The 17,881-nt window shown below is 40.5% G+C and overlaps 1 protein-coding gene across 1 annotated transcript in view; it reads left to right on the forward strand.

Annotated features, from left to right (window-relative positions):
* The window catches only part of LOC137914271 (nephrocystin-4-like), a 102,711-nt gene that overhangs the window by 7,088 nt on the left and 77,742 nt on the right, over positions 1–17,881 (forward strand). Inside the window, exons 3-5 of the mRNA XM_068757876.1 lie at positions 9,276–9,445; positions 9,767–9,831; positions 15,731–15,880. Of these exons, the coding sequence (XP_068613977.1) occupies positions 9,276–9,445; positions 9,767–9,831; positions 15,731–15,880 (385 nt within the window). The remainder of the gene's footprint in view (positions 1–9,275; positions 9,446–9,766; positions 9,832–15,730; positions 15,881–17,881) is intronic.

The following is a 17,881-nucleotide window of genomic DNA, read 5'->3' on the forward strand; positions in this document are numbered from 1 at the left end:
GGCAGAGAAAACAAAATCTGCATCTTTTTTTTTTTTGCATTGTGTCCCACTCCATTCAAACTCATGCCTTCCCAGGCAGGGCCAGAGGTTTCTTCTCAAACATGCAACATTATCAGACCGACAAGCTGGGCTTTGGAGAAAAAGGCAACGTTTGTTTCTGTCTCTGCAACCTCGGTTTTCCTAGGTCTTCTTCCAAATGCTGCCTAACATGACGCGGGGTAAAACTGCACAAAATCAATTGTGAGTAACACACAAGCATGCCCCTTTTCTCTCTTCTTCATTGCTGCGCCCCACTCTCAACCACTAACTGCACAAGAGTTGAGTACATTGCCTTGAGTCTACAGAATTCAATGAACGCAAGGCTCCTCGCCATCGTAAGCACACACAGCCGTTTTAAATGACTGCAAAAAAGTAATAGCTACACAATAAAGGTACCGATGAAAAAACATCTGAACGTCAGTCACGCGATTCCTTTGCTTTTGTTTCTTGAATAGCTGTTCTCCGAAGAGCAAGACAGTTTCAAAGAGAAGAATCCCTTATGGTTCAAATTTGTGCTTAGAGATCTTGCAATAGTTGCAAAAGTTTCACATAAAGAGTACCGAAGAGTTGCCGAATCTAAAGTCTTGTGACGACACTACAGTTAAGGCCCTCCATCTTTCTCTCTAAAATGAAAAAAAACCCAAAAGACGATGTAGAGAGGCTCAGCTGAGGTGAAACTTATGGTGAATTTGCTGTTATATGCGACAGACAGTGTAAGTAAGTAAGTGCGAACAACTACAGAACAACGTTCCGTCACGCTGATGTTTTGGGGGGAATCGCCAGAAGAGGGTAGAGGTCAATATTTATTTCAGCTGGTCTGTGAGGACACAGATTGTGTGGGAAATGAACGATGTTAATACCGTCAAGAACCACCGACTTCTCTTGCACAGAGTTTCAGTTTCAACCAATTGAAATTCATATCAACTTGTTGAAGGCCAGTGATCAAGTTGACAAATTAACAAGCGATTCCATTACAACAAATAGCTGGAGTATGAAATCATTTTGGAAACAGCAATATTTATTTTTAATTGCTTTGCACACCCATGATCCACCCACTCAGATGAATTCCCGTCGGCTGATGAGACCTATTTTCATCACTTGATTGGCACCTCTCTCTCTCTGTCTCATTACACCTGCTACAGCAAGCCTGTTCCAACTTCATCTGTGACACCATGGTACTTCCAGCATGTCTCTGTAGTCAGTCAGGCGAAATCAATGTGTATTAATATGCTGATCTTCAGATATATTAGGTTTCTGTTAGAAAAGTTTTACTCATTTAACACATTTTTGCCCCCCTCTACTGTAATTACTGCAGTACTGTATTGAACCTCTGCCCCCCCCCCCCCCCTCCCATCTGAGAAACCCAACCCTGCTCTGCCTTGTTAGGCACACAAGCCTGAATGAGCACAGCTTGCCATGTTACAAGCATGACTGTATTATTACCCTCGCCGAAGAGGAGGCGAGGGTAATAAGGCGCATAACTCAAAAACTAGTAACCCAATCGACTTGAAATTTTTACACAAGCAAGGTTCTGTCCGTGGCTCGGTCCTCCCCGAGAATGGCGTTGATCCGGATCTGGATCCAGATTCTAGAATTATTTTTACATCTGGAATTGTGCCTGTGCTGTAAACTGTCACTTTAAGAGGGAGGGACACGAATGGCATGATGGGAAAAAGAGTCCAGAATTTGTCTTGTAGAGCAGCATGCTAGAGCAGGTTTGGCCCCTCTGATCCGGAAGCCCTGTTTACTGTCTCACAAGATCCAATAGTCTATTGGAGGCGAGGGTCTGCAATCTCTGATTGTCGTTTTCTAGTTTAGACTTACATTTGACCACGCAGTGCAGCCTTGCTACTAATTTCTTGGCCACTCACAGTATTGCAGCAAAATTCCTGTGCTGGGGGGGAAAAAGCATTATTTTTATCTCCTAATTTTTTATCTCCGATTGTCTGTCCCGGTAGAGTTCGACCTGATTCTACATCCACTTGCTCGAAAAGACACCAAACCAAACTGAAAATCGTGGTCGAGCTGATTGGATCTCAGTCTTTTCAGTCGGAAAGTCTCACTATTATATCAAATGTGCATTAAATCTGAAGCTGACAAAAAAACTATTTGTTTGATAACCATAATAATGAACAACTATTTTACTAATGCTTCAAACATCACAACTATGTGGAGACCTTGCTTGGTTGAAATGTTTATTTATGAAATTATTTATTTTATATAGAAACACGAGGCATTCACTAGACAGGAAGGGGACGGTGGTAGAATATTTTATAGGCACACAGCAACACATTGTCATTTTTTTTTCATGGCAGTTTTTGACAACTAATAGAGCGCTTATCCTTCAAACTTTTCTCTTCCTCTACGAATGATTGCTTGCCTAAAATGGCCCAAAGGATTCTTGATTCCCCTCAATTTAACTGATAAGTATTCAGACAAATGGCCAGCAATAAAACCTGAACCTATTGAGGAGGATATGTCCTGTTTTCCCATTTTCCTTTTTTCTTCTGAAGGCCTCGTTGCTTCCTATGTTAACCCTTATGTTATGTTAAGGGTCAATTTGACCCGTTTCAGTTTTCGTGTTGACCAAAGTACTGGTTATCCTTTATTTTTCGTCATACAATTTCGTTACTTTTCCTCATCTTGGGTCATGAACTTGTGTGTAAAATCTGGACACCTTGATGTGTAGTATAATGTCTGTGCAGAGTTTGTATACGAATATGATGTTGGGGTCATTTTGACCCGGACACTTTAATGAGGGTAAGAAACTGTTCAGATCCAAAAAAAACATTGATGTCTTTTATGTCCTTTATTTAGATTGCCCAATTATTTGTATTTTGACTCCCTCTGAATAGCTATTTTGACACAGAGACCCAGGTGTGAGTAGAGGAGGAACTTTTTCTCCCTTGTCCTTGTCACCGTTCTCATGTCATCTCTTTGACAAACACACCAAAAATGAGCTCCAGAAGGTTTACAGTTGATGCTACTTTGGCTTTAGTGATGCAGAGGAAGAGATTTCAGAGACCGGGGACAATGTTATTGATGATCCAGATTGTCAATTTTCCTCCAATGAGGAGGATTCAGAGGACGAGTCTGCCATTGTCTCTCCATCAGATGAAAACCAAGGAATGCAGCAATAATCATCCACAGAGGGGACATGGGCATCTAAAGTTGGTAATGTAAAATGGTCAACAGCACCACACCAAAGCCGAGGTGGACTGTCATCTTCCAATGTCATCAAAAGGACTCCCGGTCCTACAAGATCTGCTGTCACACGAGTCGATGATATTCAATCAGCATTTCAGCTCTTCATATCCCCACCAATAGAGAAGATTATACTGGACATAACCAATTTGGAGGGAAGGCGTGTATTTCAAGAGAAATGGAAGCCACTGGATCAGACTGACTAGCACGCTTACATCGGAATTCTGGTATTAGCTGGAGTCAACAGGTCAAAGGGAGAAGCAACTGCAAGTCTGTGGAATCAAGAGAATGGAAGGCCAATCCTTCGAGCAACAATGTCTCTGGAGACATTTCACATGATATCTCGTGTGATCCGATTTGACAACCGCGACACCAGAGCTGTTGAACATTGAAAATCTGAGGAAATGGAGCAAGTCGAATGGAAAAAAAAAAGTGTTCATGGAGAGGAAAAAACTTCAAATAGTTCTTAAATATAGTGTTGGAATTAAAAATGTATTGTATACCTCTTTTCTAAATGTTCATATAATCTAAAATGAAGATATTATTGGTTTAACGCGTTTTTTTTTTACTGTTTTGAGTGGATTTACACAGTGCGGGTCAAAATGACCCGAACATAAACAACGTAATTATTTTTCAACATAATACAAGGGTTAAATATATGAAGTCTAATAACAACATATATGAAAAGCCAATGTGTGTGACGGACGACGGATCTGCAACGGCAGCATAGACAAGCCCCTCAGTTTACCTCGGGGCTTAATTCCTTTTCCCAACTGGCTTGCCACACTAAGAGATATACACTTCAATTATACATGTCGATGGTGGGGACACGGACTCTGCTGCCTTGCCTGAGAAGTGAGAACTGATCAATATTTCAGCTCCAAGGGGACCAAACATGTTACGAGGCAGCTGCTGCTTAACAGCTTTACATACTGGAGAGGCACACCCTGAAAATACAGCTAGACTTTAGGTGTGTGTGTGTGTGTGTGTGAGATCGAGTACATTCAGCGGGCCTCAAGGGTTACATTGGAGGTGACAGAAGGGAAAGTAGACGGCCTCGAGTAGCTGCTAAGTATGTGTATGACGCACCTCTACTGTGTGTGGTCTGCATTCACTTAATTCTCACATGGCTATTCTTCCTTCATCCGTAGCTCTCATTTCTATTTCCCTTTTACACACAACTTGTCCCCAGCATTTTGCAGGTCTCCCAGGGGTCCATGTTGCCTGTGTGTGGTAAAGAGGGGGATGATAGACAATGAGCAAAAGATTCGGTTTGCTTTCTGCTTGTTGTTCAAGCCTTTGACATCTCAATTCCAACTCTACAATCTCGAACCTGAATCTTGGCAGCAGCTCTCCATTCCTTTCATCGTTGACTTGCATTCCTCTGCTGTCACGATGCATCTCCAGCATTCACAGTTAGAGCCTGCAGTTTGAGAGATGTCAGATCAGACATGATTTTCACAATGTCAGGAGTGTAAAACGCAGAAATACATTGTTGGTGAGGCTTGTGAAGATATGCAGGACTTTGGCATTTCATTGGAGTTTGGGAAAAGGCATCAGAAGTCCTGGGGAGGTACTTTAAAAATATGGAATAGGAATCCAGGGAGAATATCATGGGAATTTTGATGATTAGACAGGAGTTCTGGAACCTGCAGTCAGCATATAAGCAATAGTTTTGAAATGTCACTGAATCAAGATAGCTCCAAGGAAGTTACCGTTACTCATCTTGCCATAGGCTAGATCAGGGATTCCCAACCGGGCGTGCGAAATAACCTTATAGGTGTTGCAAAACCTCGGATTATGCATTTTAGCAAAAATAATAAATTAATACATTTACATGTTTAATGGTTAAACATTTGAATGTACATTTAAACACAAATTCTACATTGTAAAACGTTTTTCAAATTGTTTAATTTACACTTACACTGATTTAAAAAGCTTAATTTTCGTGTACCGTTTGTTCATATCTGGATTTTGTTACAACAGTTTTCTTTTTTTTCTCCTTTCCATGTCATTCAAAGATTTGCCTAAATAAATGTGTTGCTCAAATTGAGTATAAATTGTATTCTTAATCTTCGTATGAGATATAACTTTTGTCCGGGGTGCGAGAACATAGTAAACGTTTTCTATGGGCATAGAAAAGGTTAGGAACCCCTGGACTAGATGATCCAGAGAACCTGGCAAGACGCCTCAGACTAAGTCTCAGAGCAGCTGTTTATTCTGCTCTCAGGTTCATACTCGTTTTCGACTGAGTATGGACAGTGAGTGATCTTCAACACTCGCTGCTGCAGTTTGTAACCTAATAGGTTATGGCTGGCATTGCCATGCTTCACTGCTGGAAATCAGTAGATTGCTCCCCACTGTTTTGGGCATATGTTGCTGCTTTAAGGATGTTGAGGATTCGTTCATGAGTGGTGCAGAGAACCGGAGTCAGGTATTTGATTAGGAATCATCATGGGTGCCTCCCTTTAGAGGTTTTTGGGGCATTTCCATTTGGAATGGGACATTGGGGAAGACCCAGATTTGGCTGTAACAATAACATAGCTCCAATATGCTGGGGATGCCTCAGGAGAACCTGCAAAGTGTTGCTTAGGAGAAGAACGTCCCTGATGTACTGAATTGTATTCTGTTCATTAATTAGTGGCAAGTCATGCTGCTTGTCAGCATGTCTCTGTGTTTGGGAGTAATTGTTCTCCAGTCTAATCCAGGCTGGATCTGTTTTGAGTCGGCTTTCTAATGGTCAGGTTTATACCAGGTCCAAATTTCTCGAAGCTTGACGAAAGTCTACTGATTGAGCTGCATATGCATTCCCAGTTCTATCCTACGACAATATTGACCGCAAGGAAGCCTGACTCCTCCATCACTGTTATTCTCTGCCTCACCATCATCTCCGCCGCCGTCTCTCATCTCTTCCTGTGATGGTGATAGTCGTAGAATTTCAGGCCGAGAGGATTTGGGATGCTGATTACCCGCTGCTTCTGTGCCTGTCAAATGATTTACTGTATATCTATCTCTTCCTCTCCACTTTTATTTATCTCTCTCTTCCTCCTCCAATTCAAGGTGGTGGCTATGCCACCGAAACCAGCATCAGACTGCCAAGAATGTTTGAGTTGCCGACCCGATTAACTTAATAGGACACAGCTATGAATTTAGGTTAGATTAGATAAGGTTGGATAAACTTTTTTCATCACAAGGTGATGCAGGAGCAGCAAGGAACACACAGACACATATACAGGCATACATGATACACAGACAAGTTTGACAAGTGATTACTAATTGTAATTTGTCATAGTAAGTAAAAGTAATTTGAGTAATTAGGACCCAGGTTGAATGACATACAACAGATGTATAGAACTGTATACTGTAATACATCAAAGACTCGTTGTGTATTTATGGGTTATTTGTATGTACTTTGACACACAGTAGTCACATGTGTATATACAGTATAGGTGCACACACATCATGCATACACACATGGAGCTGGCCTTTTACTGAAGTTCTATGCAGACAACACTATTGCTCCCAGCCTCCAAGCACCATGTGGGCTAAATGGAAATGCCCTGTTAGCTTTGGGAATCCTCCAAGGCCAAACTACAGGGCCCTGTCAATTACACTTGAGCTGCTGTGGACCTCTCTGCAAAACCAGTGGCCGTTTGCGGGGCTCTCTGCTTTGTGCAATGCCTGTGAGTCTCCCGTTGGTTGCTCTCTGAGTTGCCCAAAAGTCAAGCATTTGAATGACCACCTCGAGAGCGCCGGACCAATTAGCCTCAGCTTTTTACACTTTGATAGCAATATGAGTGGCTCATAATTGTTTGTTTGTGTGGCACCAACAGCCAGTAATATAAATCCCTCAAGACATTACTACAATAGTTCATGTTTTCTAAGAATTAAATGGAAAAAAATAACCTTTAAAAAAAAAATCCTTTATCAGTCAACGAGCATTGCCTAAATGATCTGACCAGGAGTTTCTGTGAGATTATGTGACCACCATAACATTATTATTACACACACACACCCCACACCCACACAGTCTGGATAATGTTTGAACTTTTTTCAACATTGTGTGATATGACACTAGTTTACCAATAGCTGACCTTCTGGCTTATAACCCAGACCTGGGAGATTAAACATACATTTGGGGAGGGAGGGGAAAATATTTTTGGTTACAGTTTGGCCGTAAAGAAGGGAAGCGCAATGGCAGTGTCACCAGCGTGTAGCCGAGAGGATGCGGAGGCATTGTCTATTCAAGCAAACTTTGTGTATCTAAAAGACGTTCTAAGGAATAAAAAGTTGGATCTGGATTTGAAAATTCTTGTACTGTTGATAATCACATGATTACAAGTGTTCAGATTAATTCCCCAGAGTCTGTGAATTATAAAAAAGGCAGATCCGTGTCAAGTGAGCCCATTGTTGCCAAATTACCCTTCTGTTGTGGGTGTGGTGGTGACTTACCCCTGTGAGAATCGGTTACTGTTCTGTTGAGGAGCAGAACCGCTCATTACTTCTGACATATGCTACATCTGGCATTGGTGCTGATGCAAGCTGTTTTCTCAATGACATTTCCTAATGTTCCTGCGGTGTTTGGAAAGAACGAGATCTCTAAACTTTCTTTCATGTAAAATGATAGGGGGAAAGTGTAGTACATTGTTTTGGACTCGAAATAGTACTGACTTTGAATAATTTAATACAGACATAGTGTCCTGTCATATTGACATAACTTGTGGCTCCATCTTAATTTCTTCTTCAGTTTTTAATCCCAAACTCGAAACTAAATGTGATTAAAATTGTTAAAAAAAAAGTAATGACATAAGACATTTTTTTGAAGCTCTTAAGGGCGTAGATAGAGGAAGAACCGTCTGAGGATTGTCTCAGGTTCACTTCCATCAGCTGGGGGTCACCAATATCAAACCAGGGCTCAGTTCCCTTTGTTGCATGAGAAAACAACCATTATCTTCAGCATTGCTTTGGGGCATGGATTTATTGATGCACATAAATTCATAAAAAATAAATACAAAAGGGGAGCATTTAAATAATCTTGCAATTACAGACCAAATTCAAAGTTCCCAGTTCTATGCTGGTTGGAGACTTAAAATGTTGTTCTTTGTCGGTCTGTTGCTCACCCTGCCCTCTTCTTCATAATATGTTGTTTTTCTTCTGTTGCAAGTCTGCATTAAACAGATGCATTGAGTACACAGTGTCCCCCAAATTAAAAGTAATAAAATCTTTCCTGAGGGAACAATTGCCTGCCGAGCAACACAGAGCAAACTAGAAAAGCACTGAGGGAGAGCAGACCTCCGCCGAGCATCTCATTCACCTCCTAATTGGATTTACACCGTCCACATGGTGATCTGGATTGTCATCAGAAGGTTATAAATTGTTCTTGCTGTCTTTATACACCAACCATGGAAAGTAAAAGTGAATCGGACTTGATGTGTACCATAAATGGCGTTTTCAATGTTAAAATGTAATATTTTTTACTGACTCCATTCTGGATCCGATCCAGATGAAATTCAGTGGTAGGATAAAAATCCACACCCTACATGACTGTGTCAAATTCCATAAACATCGGTCAACAATCAACCGAGATATTGAGGGACACATCTTTAAGCTCCATTGACTGCAATGTTAATGAAAATTTCAAAGTGATCCAGAATCCAAGATCTCTTCTGGATCATCACCAAAATGTAAACATCTGTTCCTGGTAACATTTCCAACATTTTCCCAGACTTTCATCAAGATCCCTCCAGAAACATTTTGAGTCATTTTGCTAATGGATGGATGGACAGACAGACAAACGCTGGCGATGACATAATTAGAATTAGTACCAATGAGTGTGCTGCATGACTGACTGACATATTTCATAGTGCTAAACCTAAAATGAGGCTAACCAGTAATTATTTCTTAACACTGTGCTCCTTTGGTGCAGATCACAGATACTGTATTGGTATGAGATACAACACAAACTGTTTACTGTGAAAATCAGATGTTGCAGGATTAATTATTGCCATTGTCTTCGCCATGTGTTTCTGTAGGTCGTGTACTTCCATACATCTCTGCGGCTGTCCAGTACAGTGGTGGTTCTGGAGCTGGTGTCCTTGTCACCCAGACCAGATGGCTTCCAGCATGCCCTAGGAAGAGGCTTCACCCTCCTGGAGCTGTTCACCGACAGACCAGAGGCTCAGGCTGCTGTTGGGAACAGAAGGTGATTAGCCCGTTCTTAATTACGATGGTGGTTGAAGGACTGGCGTGCTTGTGGTGGTTATTAAGAGGGACAGCCGGCATGTTTGGTATAATATACAGATAAATGCTGCAATATGAAGCCCACGTGATCATTTTACTGCTCTTTGCTTTCATATAGATCTACACTTGTTAGGTTAAATTTATGCAGACTGAGACTCCAAAGAGAAAATGTTGACTAGCACAATGCTAGAACATTGCTTTTTTTGTTTTTTAATGTTGCAACAACAGGCGCTCCGTCCATCCAACCAGTTGATTGACTGTGGATTTAAACCTTTTTCTCCAGGCTGAACCTTCACCACGGATCACCAAGATGCCTCCTCCATTCCCTGCTGAAGGACACTGTTGACTGTGAGAACTTTTTCCTATCCTAATTATTCCAAGTATTGATGAGACATACGGTACTTACTGTGTACACAGTGTTTGTTTTGTGGTGGCCCCAAAGTAGAAATTATTCATTCATTCATTGTCCCAACCGCTTAATCCGTTATCGGGTTGTGGGCCAAGCTGGAGCCAATAAGAATAAGTGGTTGGATAATGAATGAATGAATGATATTTCAAATACATCCAGTCAGCAACTGTATTTGCTGGTGACAGGTGTCTTCCACTTGTCTCTGCTGAGGTGCCCTAAAGCAAGGCCTCCTCTCACAGTTTATACCTTCTATTTGAAGTAATCTTTACACATAAATTGATATATATATATATATTTAAATTTATATATATTCCTCCTCTTTCTTTATAGCATTTTTTTTTATTATTTTTTTTTATTTCGACCACGTAAACAACAAAGAATAAACTGATAAAACAATGCCAAATACATGCGCACACATATACATAAACACATATATATACTGTACACACATATGTAAAGACATATTCACACACACACGCAGCACATGTAATATATCCCAAACAACATTCAATGGCCTTTCATCCTTACATGACCTCCATATCATGCCTTCCCATTTCTTAGCAATGTCGTTTAGTTGACAAGCAGTAATAGCATTAAAGTTTTAATAATAATAGCAATATACATTGGTTCTAATAAAAGCTGTGGCAGTAATACTAATGGTCGTAGTTACATGCTTGGGAACATCTGTTTTGCTTGTGCAAATTGGGCAACCCTTGGAAAACTATTGGCTTCAATCGATGTGTCCTTCTGACCCATTTGGAGCAGCTTTTGAAAAGTAATGTTCTTGTTATGTTACAGTTGCCTTTCTGTTGCATTGCTGAATTGAAACATAGCGACAATATGAGTGGTTTTATGCTATGTTTTCTATTTTTAAAGACCCTTACCTGAAGATTTCCCTTGGTAATGAAGGAAAATATGACTGAATGAATTCTTTGATGGATAGTGACAGTTTTTTTATTTTTTATTTTATTGACTTTGTGCACGAGTTGTTTTGAGGAATTTACAACTATTTAATCAATTTTCTTGGAATATGTGACGAACATCACTTTTGCAGTTGAGTACAAGCCTGTTTGAATTATTAAGTCTGCTACTGAAGTGCAAGGTTGGTCCCGATATGTCCTTGCTTGGCCTACAAGCCACAGATATGAGTTACAAAAGGATGTAGTGCCTCACCGTATGAATCACACTGTACCCAGTGAGAGCCAGACTTCATATCTCGCTATCATGTCACATGAATATTAGAAAACCTTTTCTCAAATGGACTTTTATGATTGTTGAATTATTAACCCCGAGCCTGTTGTTTGCTGGAATGCTGCTGAGTTGTTGTAGGAATGATATTGCTGCCACTTTTGCACTTTCATGGACAGACGTTTTCTATTTTTTAATGCCACTTTTTATTCTCTTTGCCATGGAAAAGGACAAATAGTCCTTTTGCGTAGCCTTGCTGTTAAACAATTTATATCAATTAGTTTATAAAATAAGTAAGTGAAAGTGTTTTGTGGTGAAATTACAGAAACATATTTCATTGTGTGTGTGTGTATGTGTGGGTGGCGGGGGGGGGGGGGCATTTATGCCCGATTGTGTAAAAGAGTTATGAGGAAACACGCCCTGAAGGCTAATGCTATTTATACTGTTTATCCTCATATTAAGTTCTCCCAAAAATATGTTAACACTCCACAGGTATTCGTAATTTTGTTCTTCATATGTTGCAAATGAAGTGCGGGCTAAAAGCTAAACTGAATATCGTGAATGCATTTTGATTCTAACACATATTGTTATAATTAAAATGATAGCAGGAAGCCTCATCATCAGCTTCAACGTAATAAACGCTGCTGAATACAGTACTTGGAATTTCCCTTGGTATCCATCCATCCATCCGTCCATCCATCCATCCATCCGTCCACCCGTCCATCCATCCACCTATCTGTGGGGAATTAAATTAAAAAAATAGGAATGTGAAGATAATCACTAAACCTTAAATTATGCTACTATCCATCCACCCGTTTTCACGGGAGTTTCTGGAGTCTATTCCAGCTTGCGATGGGTGAAGGCAGGATAAACCCCGGATGCATCGCCACACAGAGACGAACATGCAGCTTCCAAAACTCAGTCAAATAGCAAATTTTAATATGCATTTTGAAGTGTGCTGTGTATGTATTTTAGGTTTATTATTTGAATGCAGGCAGGAGACTTAATAAAGTAAATAAAAGCAAACAAACAAAATACCACAGATGTTTTATTCCTACTATTTTCTTCAGGCCAAACATCATATTTGTTATGTTAGTTTAAGTGCCATCTAAGGAAGTCTGGCACAGTAAGTGTGCTAGAACAGTAGAAAGAAAACACTTTTCTACAGATTCAAATGCGCATTAAAATGTAATCAAATAATGAAATTCTCACCGGATTCCCACTGGGAAAATAAAACTATTAGGAGATTAACAGAGACATTTGTTAACAGTAAGAAATATACAGAAGAACACCAACCCTTTCTCTTTCAAATATTTATACATGTTAAAAATGTGGTGTGAGGAGGCGACAGCTCTTCAGGGTGTTTACACACAAATTTCCCTTTAATGCATTTATTTAAGGCCTCTTTCTTTACTTCTGTCATAGAGAGTTCATAGCGTTTCACCATGATACCAGCTCTGACAGTAGATGTTTTGCAGATATGTAAATCACTGCAGAAATGTGCCATTGCTGGGGAATCCACATGCATTTGAATAGTTGTGTAGTGAGAGTTGGGGAATGCAGTTGAAGTGTGCGCAGGACAGGCAACGTGCATACTGCACATTACTGCAAACACCACGCTTCCAACCGCACACACACAGTACTCCTCGGGGGCAAAGTAGTGAATGAATAGAAAATAGACAGAAAAGAGTGCATGATTATAAAAAGGAATGCAGGATGAAAGGGTTTTCAGGAGGAAGGCTGACTTTTGAATCCAAGGTGATTATATGCATACTCTCTTAGCTAATCATAATAATTATGTTTTAAATGCTCATCCCCAGATTATGTAATGATATATATTACATTTGAGGAAAAAATGGAAACAGAAGAAACAGAGAATTTCAGGATAAAGATGGTGAAAATAAACAAGCTTAACCCGTTCAGCTCAGTTTTAACAGTTAAAAAATGTTTCAACCAAATTACAAAATGATGCAAGATCAGATCAGATTAGTCTGTCTGAACTGAAACAAAAAGGCAGCAGTGGAACTAGGGAAAAAAATAATTAGTAGTGGTGGCAGAGAAGTTAAAATGGCTCTCTTTTCCAGAGCTAACGTCATGGTCAAAAGGCAGGAACTGAAAAATGGAGAAGATGGGGGGGGGGGGGGGTTGCCTTGGGACTTTTCACATACTTAAAGAATGGGAGGCTAAAACGGAGGAGGAAACAAGCATGAAGGGAGGCAGTAAGCTCATTGACTTGATCTTTCCGACCAAATACGAGAAAAGTGGGAACGAGTAGAAGGAAGAAAATAAAAGTGATTCAGGTAAACAGGGTCGCTCCTTTATTCCAGGGGTGGACCTGCATGTCGAACTCAGTGGATGTATTTGTATGCATACACACTCACACTTATATGTTCAGTACATATGTATTTATGTAGCCAATCAAAAGTAGCTCAGTTGTTCACACTGACTATTTGTCTGATGCTGAGCCATTTTTGGGTTATTTTTCTCACACTCGCCTGGTTTCACATCTCTTGCCAAGTTGACGCTCAATCGCCTCTGAAGTGCCACACCACTGCCGTAAGGAAATTAGGGGTAGTTTTCTAATCCATGCAGAGCATCTCGATGCATAACGAACAGCCAGAAATAATAATTGTGGGAAAAAATGTAGACACCTGGCCAACATCTGTGTCGAGAAAGTTGCTTGCTTGATTTTTCCCCAGACTTTTTACTGTGTTTCATAATAGAAATGCTTTCTTCTCAAACAGATTTGCTGATACTCGCAGCAACCGAGACCATTTTCTTTTTTGGCCTTAAAGAAATGCGCTTGTTTGTCGAGAGATGTTGGAGAGGAGTTTGTGGGACTTACTGGGATGAATCGTGGACAGGGATCAGAGGAGAACACAACAAAATACTTTATCATCATCTTTCCTTCTCAATCCTTCCATTCATTTTAAAGATAAAGGCACTGGCTCTGTTACCTAGATGAATAGCTCTCTGCAGCAGCTCGTCTCTCTTGTGAGCTTCTCTGCTTTACATAATTGAACCCAAGCACACATTATTTTCAGTCGACCTATTCAGGTCATCCTTTTGTTGCTTATTTTATCTTGGATAAAGATGGCAAATATTTTTTCTTCTCCGAGTATATAAAATAGCAGGTTCTTGGTTTTTCTGCCATGCATTGAAAGTCCACAGAGGGATTTCATACACAAATATGTTTGCCGGTAGTTAATATGTCCAATTTGCATGGCCATACATTCTGGGCTACACATACACAGCAGGTATTTATCAAACTGTCTTTGATTTTTAAAGTTTCTTTATCGTCTCCACCGTCACCAATCTCTGTCTACAATAGCTCAATATTTATTTCCCAGATCGTTGTAAACTTAACAGAACCTTTTGTCCTTTCACATCAATTTGACAACAATTACCCAATTTGTTTTAAATTATTGCTTAGTTATACGGTAACATTTTAGAGGGAGAGGGGCTCTTTTCATTTAACATTTTGAATGAGACTGGGTGTTTTTCTTTTTGAAAATGGATGTTACAACTAAATACACAACAACATGCATGCACAGCAGGCCCTGGCTACCAAAACGAGGAATACAGAAGCTTGCATCAGGACACACTTCATTCTCTGCTCATTAAGCCTTTACTGCACCGTATCTCTAATTGGCAAAGATTTGCATGCTTCTATAATTATGTTCAAATTTGGAGCTTAAAAAAAGTCTTGCGGGGTGGCGACTTTGGTGGAAATGCTTTGAAATTGCTGCTCTGCCTTGGACTTCAAACGGACCTGGCATCACTTTGATGCGTGTTTAGGTTGATGGTCCCTCTTCTTCTTCTTCTTCTTCTTCTTTTGGCTTGTCCCGTGAGGGGTCGCTGCAGCAAGTCAACTGTCTCCACTTCACCCTGTCATTTGCATCGTCCTCCTCAACACCAGCCACTCTCATGTCCTCCCTCAACATTTAACATGGGCCGATTTACGACCGAGTCGGCTTACGGCAAAACCTCGGAACCAATTGTAGTCGTAAGTCGACGACCCCCCCCCCCTGTATCTATAATGGTTCACCTACAGATCGCTCTCTGTCACCTTGTTGAAACAGGGAGTAAATGGAGCTTCCTGCATTGATTGTCACTGATGCTGTTCAGGATGCAATCATCAATCCTCTCAGAGTGACAGAATGTGATGCTCTCTAAGATTTAACAACGCCGGCATGCACACCACATCAAACGCCACTTTTCTCACCTTCCACATGGTCTGTGCATTGTGTTGATGGCAGGAATTGTGGGTTGTCACTTGTCATTCGATGACCTTCCTGAAAGATGACAATGTCTGGCTCATCGCTCAAATCCCACGGCTCATCTATGCTGCCCGAATGCGTCTTCTGTGTGTTGACTGATCCTTTGGTCCTTGTAAACGATGCTCTAAGTGCAGTGGAACATGACACCTCTGTCATCAACACCTAGGACATCTGCATGTTGTGCGTCACGCTGTCGTGCTGGGAAATATTGGGCTCTGACACATCAAGGAGATGGATGATGAATCTTTTTGGTGGGTTTGGAATGATGTCAGGGGTGAACTGTCACATGCTGAGTCATCTTTAATCTCTTTGTCTTACAGTTCAAGTGCAATTAAAACAATTCCATGAATAGTTGCTGTGTCGTTTTCAGACAGCAGTCTCTTGGTGACTATTGACGGAGCCGGTTTGGAGTGTGTGATAAGAAACCACCCTGCCCTGGCTTCCATGATGCATCTCCTTCCAGAGAATGTGCTCGTATCTGGAGATGAAAGCATTCCTGGTCTGGCAGCTTCTCCAACAGGTACACGTCACATCAGTATAAAGGTTAATGACTAATTCACTTACTGTATTTCACCAAATCCTGTTTGCTTATCTGACATTTGGCATCTCAATGCAGTTCCTTTTTTCCATACAGGATTCACGTTTCTTCTGTCGACGCTAATCAGATTACCTGTTGCTCGGTGTGCTCTATTCAGTTATCTAATCAACTTGTGCTCCTTTCATGCAGGACCAGAAACATTTACGTTCAAGGTGTTTGTGGTGTCAAGTCGAGTTGTTTTCTTTTGCTCCTCTAAATAGTATTTAGTATTTTTATAAAAAGTATAAAGAAGTATAAATGTTTTTTTCTATACTGTACAGATACTTTTGGTGTACATGATGACCCGATGTAACGATCTTGCAGTTCAAATTAATTCAGAAAATATCAGTGGTAATCTACAGCGGTTGCTTGTTTGTATATGTTCAGTGTCAAATTAACATACATGGTATTTATTGTAGTATTTACTTTTTTCTTTCTTTCTGGAAACGTAGTGCTATTTGAAGTTGAAATGTCTGCAATGCTTAGAAAGTTAGTTTCTGTGGGGGAATGTAATGAAGTCTGACAGTGCCGAGCCATAATCATTGGTAGTCTGTGGGAGGTATGGTAGCGGGCTAATCCGCTTCATGTTCCGGGGCTGTGAGTAGCTGAGCTGTCTTTTTAAGACCGCAGCCACCAGCTTGACATTCACTCTGCATTCAGAACAGTCCAACTCTGCGCTCATGAGACATTAACTGCAACGAAGAACACTTAATGGCTAGATTACCCTTGAAGAGATTACAATCTGGCTATTTGCACTCTGTTGTGTCTGAAAGAGATCATTGTGGACTTCACAGGCTCCCCCTATTTCATTCCATTTCCCAGTATTCTAGATGAAACATAAAAAAAACAGATTCTTATATACATCTTCTTCGCGCTCAGTGTGGTGTAAGTGTTCCACTGATTGCTTCTTACAACAAATCATTGGAAAAGTCATTTATATGGAGCTGCACCCGCTATGAAAAATTCTAAACAAACCAAATCATCCATGATTCCTGCAGTGAGTGAGAGTCGACCGTGTAAACATAATTTGCTCTCAATAAAGAGGGAGCATGTCCCTATCCAACCCATGAACTCTTCGCCGAAGAGATACGTGATGTGTCAAAAATAATAACTGAGTACAACGCAGAATTCATTTTGAGGTAAAAAATAAAATAGCTTTTAGCCGTTCAAATGATCGCCTGAATCTCCCCACCCTGGCTGCGTCAGGGCTTTTCACGCGGGTCAAAAGAGACTCTTCAGATGGCTTGAGTCAAACATGATCAATTTTGAATGACTGCCAGATGTGTTGCTGTAGCCCTTAACATGGGTGAATACAAGTAGAGGCACGCCAGGGAGGATCGGGGGGGTGCTGGAGCTGCAGTCAGTCTTAATACATTTTTCCAATATAGAGTATGAGCATATTCAAATTGATTCAAAAGTAAGCAACTTTAGCGCTGTCAAAGTGCTGAACAAACAGTCAAATGATTTTTGCAATCATCTATCAAAGTTCCACACCAGGGATTGGCCCTGGTAAAATAGACGAGGAGCAGCGGAGCTGAACATGGAGAGAATGCAGTATTTTCATATTTTAATGGTGCTTCTGTTATGTGTACACACACACGGACGAAATGTGTTGGTACCACTCTGTTAATGCAAGAATTGACCACAATGGTTACTGACACAATTTGAAACTGACAAAAGTAATAATTCATGAACATTGACTGAAAATGTACTGATTCACACATTACTTTTGAATTGTGTTTCAATAGAATCATAAAAAAAAAAAACCCTAATAAAACAGGCCTGGACAAAAACACAGAGGGGTGCCAACAATTTTGTCCATGTGTGTGAGATACTAAAAGCTGCATGTGGCTTTTCTCCCGAGACTTACCGTCACTTTCAAACACCGAATGAACATTTAATCAGGTAAAGCAGGTTCCTGCTTTATCCGATACAGAGGCTGTC

Source organism: Brachionichthys hirsutus, unplaced genomic scaffold (genome assembly GCF_040956055.1).
Source record: "Brachionichthys hirsutus isolate HB-005 unplaced genomic scaffold, CSIRO-AGI_Bhir_v1 contig_301, whole genome shotgun sequence".
NCBI classification, from domain to species: Eukaryota; Metazoa; Chordata; class Actinopteri; order Lophiiformes; family Brachionichthyidae; genus Brachionichthys; species Brachionichthys hirsutus.